This window comes from Choristoneura fumiferana, chromosome 29 (assembly GCF_025370935.1).
Source record: "Choristoneura fumiferana chromosome 29, NRCan_CFum_1, whole genome shotgun sequence".
Lineage (NCBI taxonomy): Eukaryota > Metazoa > Arthropoda > Insecta > Lepidoptera > Tortricidae > Choristoneura > Choristoneura fumiferana.
Window position 1 is genome coordinate 1,101,725 of NC_133500.1, and position 9,288 is coordinate 1,111,012.

Here is a 9,288-nt window from a genome sequence, read left to right on the forward strand (position 1 = left end):
TTTTAAATTCGTTGCGTTGCGTTGCTTTGTTGCGCGAGGCCCCAGCAAGAGCGAGACACCGGGCGATTGCACTGTTCGCTACCCCCTAAGGCCGCCTCTGATGCATTGCATATATAGTTGATCACTGTTTCCCACTTCCAGTGAGAACTCTCGCTCCACTAGTTTGTTGCAGCAACTCACTTGGCGATCAGAACACTCGCCTAGCTAGACTCACTTAGATTAATTCATTCTCAGGCCTCCTCCCAGAATGAGGGGCTTGGGCCATAGTTCCCACGTGAGCCCAGTGAGGATTGGGAACTTCACACACCATTGAATTATTTCACAGCCTTGTGCAGTTTGCCTTCACTGTAAAGCTTATTAAAGTAAATTTGAAATGTAATAATATTTTTTTTTTTATATGTAACAAAGATTAACATTGATGCAATTAATTAAAATATAACAAACCTCATTTTGAGTACACATTAGAGTATAGCGAAGTTTCGCTGTAGGTTTGAGTACTGGCTTCTTGTTAATTGCTTTAACTTGCATATAATTTTTTAAATCTACTTCTGGCTGTAAACAACATTGAAACATTAAGGTAAGTATAGGTTGGTTTAGTTAGATTGTTCACTCATATATTTTAGAGTTTAAGAACTATACTGCAACCGATGTTCACACGGCCCTTTTAATTTACATACGTCGAAATGGTCTTCACAACAATACTGTGTATAAATTTTATAGTAATCAATATTTATTGCTCTACGCCATTGTTCTCGTAAATCTCTAATACGAACAATTATTTTTTCAGTTGTTGTCGTGCTATTTTTGCACGAAGGTACGAAAGATTTTTTATAATCCATGGTCATATTACATGAAGACGACGCACGGAAATTCTATTCTATTCGATGTCTTCTTCTTCTCTATTAAAATCCTAATTAATGGAAAAAATTAAAATAGAATATTTATTTATTTCTCTTAATGGCGGCCATAAGGCTTGGGCCAATGTCAGTTAAATTAAAGATAAATATATTCTTCTTATGCATGTTGTACGGTGATTGTAGTTTTTGCAACTTGATAGCAAAATTCCAGAAACCACACGGATAAAATAGAATATGACAAGACAAACTGACTGACATTTAATGTCAGCGTGACAGATACCATAGACAAACCTAGATACTTGTGGATTCACCTCCATAGTCTAAGGGATTTACTTTTCAGGTTAAGGAGTTCATCCTTTATCACCAATATGAAGGTCAAACTAAATTCAAATACATTTTTGCCTTTATCTTCGTAACGTTTAATTATTTTTGGATCAGAATAGGACAAGTGTTCAAGAACACTATCCCTCGACATGATTTTTAAATCAGGGTCAGGATACATTGGTAAAATATGAAAAATGCCAATTTCACCGAAAATTATGTTATCAAATAAATGACCATTATGTATTTCGTTCATTTTTCTTTTTAATCTTTATTTAATTTGACAACATAATTCCACACACACATTTGACATGTTCAACGTTACAGATCGTACATTAACTGGACCCTGCAATTAACAAATAAAATAAGATCCGATCCGAGCCGAGTGAGTGTGACGGCGATCACGAGCCGCTCGATCCGGCCGGACTTGGTCGGAGTTAGTAACTCCGGAGTCGATAAGATTTGAAAGGAGTCATTAAGGGATTCGGATCCGCTTGAGGATCTGACTCTTTTGAATCTTCAGATCCGGATTTACCCATCTCTAGTACACAGACAATTAATTTTCAGAGTAAGAGCGTGTCCACGCACAGAATTGATTCACAAAAGCTGGCGCGAATGGATTAAACTAAACAAATGTCAATCAGTTGAATTTTTGGGATAATATGGCCCCATCGATCTATGCGATGATTTCTCGAATGATAAGACACGACCAGATTGGTTAGATAAGACACGGCCAGAAGACTTTAGTCTTGTTCGGTTATAGTGCCAGTTTCGGTGGGGTGCCAGAACCCATCTAATAAATGTCACTTTGTAGAAAAATAAGATGCATGACATTTTCACATTTGTGTGAAGTCTATTCAAATAGGTAAACGCATAATTTCTGTCACTCATTCAATCTCTTGTGAATCAATCTGTAATTTTATCAAAGACATTTTAAATATAACCAAATTAGTCAAAGGACGTACGTTAGTTTGAAATGCGTGGAGTTAAACAATAAATTAAAATTAGAAGCTTAACATAACGAATGATGTAGTCCTCCGCAGGCTCCGCGGCCAATAACTTAAAACTTACTTTATGTTGTAATCTAAACCTTAAGTTATTGGAAATTAATTAACACGAAGAGTATTAGTACTACTTCTACTTCACAAATAGACATTGGCTGTGTTCATGTTTTAGCCGTTGCTTTTTACACTAAATGTGGACAATGACTGCATGATATTAAACGGAACAGTTATAAAGGTTTGAAATTCGAAAACAGAAAAAGAAATACTATCATGTGACATCTAAGCACACCAATAGCCTTATACCTACTGCATAAAAAAAAAAAACAGTCGATTTTTTTGTTCTTACATTGGCTACATATCGTATATTTCCATAATAATATAATAGGATATGGCCAAGTTGACAAATACTGTATTGCCAAAAATCAATTATTTTACCCACACTTTGCGCGTCTTCTGCGTTACCAAAAAATCATACGAACTTACGTAGGATGGCATGTATTCATGTACACCATATATTAAATTACAGAAAAAACATGTTTGCTTACAAAAATCTGCAATTGTTTAAAAAATGTCGCGGACGGATTAGTGTGGGTAAAAAAGTTGATTGGCCCACTGTACTGTGGCCGTATAGTTTAACGCGTGGACCCTCACGACCGCTAACACCATCTCATACTACCATCGTCTTCTAACGTGTGACAGAAACAAGTGGTGAAAATAATTGTGGTTCCAAATATGTCACTCAATCTACGTCCACGAAAATTCCGGTCTTCAGATGCAAGTGGCAGCAGTTAGAAACATAAATATTGCCAAAGGCTATTGGTGAAATACACAATAGTTATTCGAGAACACTTAAATATTGTGCGAATCTGTTTATAATCATGGATACCTACATCATAGTTTACATTGGAAAATTAAAAAAGCTAACAACCGCGCATGGCAGTTCACTCTTCACCGATCTCGTCCTCCCCATCTGAAATAAAAAAAAATAGCTTTTAATTATTTAATGTCATGAATATACACTGAAGGCCAAAGGTAAAACCACTATACTACCACAGCTTATTTGACTTGAAATTATTTTTGACTAGCTGTTGCCCGCGACTCCGTTTAAAGTGACTCAGAAGACCGTAACAGTAGCAACGAATGACAAGAAAAAGTTTATCATCAACCCATTAGATATTGTTTGAGTTCCAAATAAATAATTTTAGATTTTGCCGCCTTCAGCACAAAACCCTGAGACCCTACGCTAGCTGACGCGGTTTGCACAAAACAGGTGGACGACTGTTGAACAGTATGCCCTAAAATAATACAATTTTCACTTCTCATGCTCGTAAAGTTCGTTTTTACGCTGTATCTAGGCGACATAAAATGACTTTTTATGCTCTAGTGCATAAAATTAAATCTTCGTCCGAGACCAAGGTACTCAGGTGAGAACAGCCACAAACAAACAAAAAAGTTTCTACATATCTTTTTAATAATTTTTAATTCATATAAAACTAAAATCAATCAAAATAAATCAATAAAATTAAAAAATCGCCATCGAAGTAAAAAGCAGAGTGTAAAACTCGAGTATTAAACCCATTTTCCCCTCGACGCGTCTATCCACCCTCGCCATACCAGCTCGGGTGGCTATATGAACGTCTTGGGTAAAATGGCCCGTTTTATGCTAAATAAAAAACATTAAATCTACTATAGTGTATAGTGTTAGATGGAGGTGGGTCACCTGCGGCGTGTGTCCCGTTGCTGTTCTCGAGGCGTAGTGTGCGCAGACGTGCGGCCGCGTCCTCAGGGGACGCATTGCTCTCTTCGGCGTCTTCGAACTCCTCGTCTCCTGCAAAACAGGGGGTATATCATTCAATAGCTCATCGGAAGATATTGAACACGTATTTTTTCTTTTGTCAATGATACAATGTTGTTTGTTTGTAATGATACAATGTTTGGCACTTTATCAGATTAACCATAAATACATCTTTACATAGTATATAACGAAGTCGCTTTCCGCCGTCTGTCTGTATTCTTTTTTGGACCTTTTCATAGTAGATTTCGCTATAATTTCTTTGGCAGATGTATGGGATGTCTATATAAAATTCTTTATTATGACATCACTAGTGTGTAGTGTAGTAGTTTTTATTTATATGTTATATACCTATTCCTTTCTTCTCACTGTGCATAAATTACTGTTCGCCTATCTTTATGTTTCTTTCCTGTTTAGGTTAGCTTGAAAAGATCCCTTTTAGGGATAAGTTCGCCTTTGTACTCTTTTGTTTTGTTGTTTTCTTTTTGTGTTTTATGTACAATAAAGTATTTACATACATACATACATACTAGTACAGAGGTTCCAACCCGGTACGCGATTCAGTTTAATTGACGCCGTGGTGGCCTAGTGGTCTGACCTATCGCCTCTCAAGCAGAGGGTCGTGGGTTCGAACCCCGGCTCGCACCTCTGAGTTTTTCGAAATTCATGTGCGGAATTACATTTGAAATTTACCATGAGCTTTGCGGTGATGGAAAACATCGTGAGGAAACCTGTACAAACCTGCGAATCGATTCAATGGTGCGTGCGAAGTTCCCAATCCGCACTGGGCCCGCGTGGGAACTATGGCCCAGGCCCTCTTGTTCTGAGAGGAGGCCTGTGCGCAGCAGTGGGACGCATATAGGCTGGGATGATATTCTTAGTATGTATAGGTACTTTACATGAACAAATTTAAAAACTAAAAAGTGTCAGCCCTGGCTTGAATGTATGACTTCCTGCTTGACAGGCCATGAGTCAAACCTGCCACTACTTCCACACAGAAGGTACCTTCATCAAACTCCTCCCCGTCCATGTAGGGGTCATCATCATCGAGCTCGTCCTGTGGGTCGGGGTGCAGCGTCTGCCCCTGGATCATGGCTTGGTACATGGGTTGGAGGTCGGTCTCGTTGGCCGGGACAAACCTGCCAACAATTCACAACATATAACATAACCACAGAGCATAATTAATAACTTAAGGTGCGGCCACATGCTAGTCGCTCGTCGCTCGTTTGCAGCGATAAATCTGGTCACGTGACTCTATTTTGAATTTCCCGCGACTCAAAAAAGCAGCGTCAAGTCGCCGCGTCGAACAGCAGCGTCTTGGAAGCTGCTTTCTTAACCTCCTTTAGTGGCAGTCGTGGCAGTGGTACAAATAAAAGAAATTGGAGGGAATGAAAAAAAAATAGCAGTGTTTTTTCCGAAAATGAAGAGGTTTTTTTTTTCAGCGATAAAGCTCAACATTTTCAGCTTTATCGCTATATGTCACGTGCCCAGATTTGACGCTGGATACGGGCGCCGAGCGACTGCATGTGGCGGCGCTTTTACATTCTATAGGAACTTAGCATAGTCAGCAGCAGAAGTAAATGAGCAGTTGTGGTGTTCACAAAGGCGTCTTTAGCCCATGTAGCGCCCGTGGGCATTTATTACTTAGCGGCATCTAGGAAGCGCGCGGTCAAATGGAATAGGTACAAAGTGCCGCGCCGGCGCCCCTAACACCGCTGCGCCCGTGTGCAACGCACACCCTGCACTATAGGTAAAGACGCCACTGGGTGTTCAAAATGATTTAAACCAGTTGTGGATAAACTTTCTTCATAGGGGGCCAGAATGTTACAAATATTTTAGAGGAAGGCCAGAATTGAGGCTTATCTAATCTAAGAGACTGGCGACAGAAAATTAAATATGGCGGGAAAAAATAAAATAACTTACAGCAGGTTTGTAGATGGCGGATCATCAGCATCAAACTCGTCGTCATCATCCTCGTTGGCGTCTCCGGCGCCCTGGTTCAGTTCCGGTAACCTGTACATATCCATATCTTATTTTAATTTAACTTCAAGACCATGCTGGCTAGCTTTCACCCAACTCTCCACTGGAAGCAATAGGATAGTTTTTTGGAGGAAAGTTTTGTTTTCTTCAATTTTTTTCTCCATTTATAAATTCCAACTGTCAGTGCTGGTGGTGAATGCTTTTAGTTCCTGAGGCACCACAGGACATCATCATTGTGACATCAATTTTTTTTTCAATCTAATATTTAAATACTAATACTTATTTATTGCTAAATTGCTATGCAGCTATTCTGAAGTGATCCAAATTTAGTACACCCTTGAGTAACCTCTAAGTGGTTAGAGAGACTCTTGACAGAGTCATCATGCTTGTTGGTTAAGGATCCAAATCCGTAGTGATCCTTCATCACAACTTTCTTGGGAAAATACTGTGATTGCTTCCCTCTCCGGTCCCTTGGTCCCTTGTCAGTATTCTAAAACTAAGCATGGCACAAATCCAGAATTAAAACAATAAAACCTAAGTTACCTTAGCTCATGTCCAAGCACAACAAACAATGCGGGCACGGGCTCCCGCTGGATAGCATGCAGTGAGATGTTGGGGTACAGCAGAGATATGGTAGTGGAGGCCCCCCCGTTGGCACCCACACCTCCGCCCCACACTACATTACTGTAAAAAAAAATTTTTTTTGAGAACATGACTGACTTAATGCTTCTCTCATCCGCTGAAAAGTTGACTGGTAGAGATCCCTTAAAGGTATAAGTTGGTCTTTATACACTCACCATTGTGAAACAGTGGAACAGTTTGCCCGAGGCAGTGATCAGTGCACCTTCAGTGAATTCTTTTAAAAACAGACTTGATCAGTACTTTGAAGACAATTACACAAGTGAACAATGATATACATGCATCTGCTATAAGCTGCCTGTGCATTATAAATAATAATAATAATAAATATCTGCATTATTTATAAATATCTGATATGACTACGAAGTTTTGTCTGTATTTTTTTTTTATTACTTAAATCTAAAAAACTGGCATAATAGAATTCATTTTGTTGTTCTGTGCATCCATGGCCAGTAAGTTTCACGGGATACCCGTAAAAGTAACAAATTTTGAGTTGAAATAAAAAATACAAAAAAACTCCAAAAAACCAATCACAAACAGTAAGTTCTGACAAATTGCCATTGCAAGCCGTTTTGGCAAATACCTATTTGGGAGAGACAACAGATTCTTAGCCGTTTTAAATGAAAAGCAAAATATAACCAAACAAAGCACTACATTTGGAACTTTGACTACATATTGGAATAATTAACTAAACAAAAAACGAACCGATCGTTTTACGAAAACAATGTGAGATTCAAGTCTACACTGCATAAGTATCAAAGAAGACGAAGTACGTGGGAAGTAATAACAAAGGAAGCCGTATTTACTTACTTTTCTGTAATGTACAAAGTAGCTGTGCCCAACTCTTGACCGTCTACCAATAGTTTCGTCCCAGGAGTCTGGAAAAGTATACCTTCATCCGGAGCCGAAAACGTTGACGAAACTACAACCATTTCGAACAACTTACGACACAGACCACGAAATTATTAGAGTTGATGGAACTATTTCAAAAACGTATAAGTTAAAATGCCTTCAATAGTAGAAAATTCAATAAAAATGTTCTTAAATTCAAAGGAATCGAGCACGTTTTTATTTAATATGCGTTTTGCATCAATAGTTTTTGATAATAATAGTAAGCCTGTTTTCAATTACGGAGTTTGATCGAAATTATTTTAAAAAAAAATATACGTGCTTAACGTTTAGTTCCTTTTAACTATTTCAAATAAAATATGAAAAATACCCATCACGTGAAAGTTATTCGTGTTTATTATTTAATGAATAATAAAAAAAATCTTCAAATAGAGTTTTTATTTTCAAAATACAACTCTTGCATCAGAAATTAGATTGTAGGATTAATTGTTTTTATTATTATTATTCTTATCCTTGTCACTTCACGTCATTAATGTCACGAATAAATGTTTTCTTTCTTTCTTTCTTTCTTTCAAATGTAAATAATTCAGAAAACAGAAACGAATTTTGTAACTTAGCAATAATTAAACATGCACTAAAAGCGACCAATAAAAGCCCTGTGTCAATTTCATTTGTAACCAATAAGATTCCAATTTCCAAGTCAAAAGCGAAAAACAAAACCTACTTATGGTTCCTGTATCGCCAGGAAAAATAATTTTAGAAGATTTGGTTGTTTTATTTCAAAACCTAGAAGTTTTTTCTCCGTTTTCAAATACTGAATTACTATTTTTGAAGCTGTAATATTCGTTCGTTGGAGAGTGAAAGGGACGGTACGGTACGAACTTCGATTTTCGAATTTCGTGGTAGCCCTGCTCACCTCAGTTCGAATTTGGCTACATTAGACTACTCAAGCTGTGAAAAATGGCAGTATCGGGTTCCGAGTTGTTGGCAACACTGTTCCTGTCAATTAAATTCAATGTCAAAACAACCAACCAAGTTGATGTTGCTTTCGTTGCATTTTCTTGTGATTTTACCGAGTAGATGTTTTATTTAATGACTGAAGTAACTTATGAGAGAAATGAAGGGGACTTCTGACAATTTTGTGGATACATCGCAGCATGCAGACGAAGGATATAGCGACAATTTAAACAAGTTTAAAAATAATGAAGAAGACGTAAGTTTTCTTACATTTTTTACATCATGCACTTAAGAGTCGTACTGGTATTTTTTTTGTAAATCACTTATTAGTCTAACATAAATATTTCTGTTTCTAGCCATTACATTCAGTCGGTGTTGGCGTATCAGAGACAAAATACTATAAATTAGATCAAATCGTATTCGCTGAGCCAATAAACGTCGAAACATCAAATAATCTCGAAGAACCAGGTAAATATTTATATTATCTAATTTCCTCTAGAGATGCTTTAGATGTCGCAATAAAATACAAAACTCAGGACAAAAATTTCCAAAGTACAATAGTTGCTATTAGTATATTTGAGTAATTGTGGAACCTTTTGGCAATAAAATGAGATCTTGTATACATTTACTATGCCTCAGTCATTGGAACATTAAATAGCACAGAATTACTATGAAAATAATAGTCCTGAGTGAATCCTGGTAGGGGCAGCTGCTTCTGTAATGAATATGAATGTCTGCGTTTGAGTGATGAATATTTATGGATTATCCTAAGGAGGAAACTGAATCATGTAGGTGGGCATTTCTATCTACCGTTTTACCCTGAGTTTATCTTTCCGATTTCAACAAACTTTGGGAGTTAGACTCGGTCCATGATTCCGAGCTGGAAAAA

General features: G+C 37.5%; 3 protein-coding genes across 3 annotated transcripts in view; 1 reads left to right on the plus strand and 2 right to left on the minus strand.

The window, feature by feature from the left end:
• Positions 1 to 9,288, minus strand: part of LOC141444281 (U-megalopygitoxin(8)-Mo12-like) — a 241,785-nt gene that overhangs the window by 218,666 nt on the left and 13,831 nt on the right. The gene's annotated exons all lie outside the window — the stretch shown is intronic.
• icln (chloride nucleotide-sensitive channel icln) lies at positions 2,370 to 7,721 on the minus strand. The gene is made up of 6 exons (XM_074109779.1): positions 7,404 to 7,721; positions 6,498 to 6,638; positions 5,898 to 5,987; positions 4,980 to 5,113; positions 3,903 to 4,010; positions 2,370 to 3,152 (listed from the first exon to the last, which is right to left on the minus strand). The coding sequence occupies exons 1-6, from the start codon at positions 7,523 to 7,525 to the stop codon at positions 3,124 to 3,126; spliced, it is 624 nt and encodes a 207-aa protein (XP_073965880.1). The 5' UTR covers positions 7,526 to 7,721; the 3' UTR covers positions 2,370 to 3,123.
• LOC141444285 (uncharacterized) overlaps positions 8,464 to 9,288 on the plus strand; it is a 273,640-nt gene continuing 272,815 nt past the window's right edge. The window contains exons 1-2 of the mRNA XM_074109781.1: positions 8,464 to 8,655; positions 8,756 to 8,867. Of these exons, the coding sequence (XP_073965882.1) occupies positions 8,551 to 8,655; positions 8,756 to 8,867 (217 nt within the window). The 5' untranslated portion in view covers positions 8,464 to 8,550. The remainder of the gene's footprint in view (positions 8,656 to 8,755; positions 8,868 to 9,288) is intronic.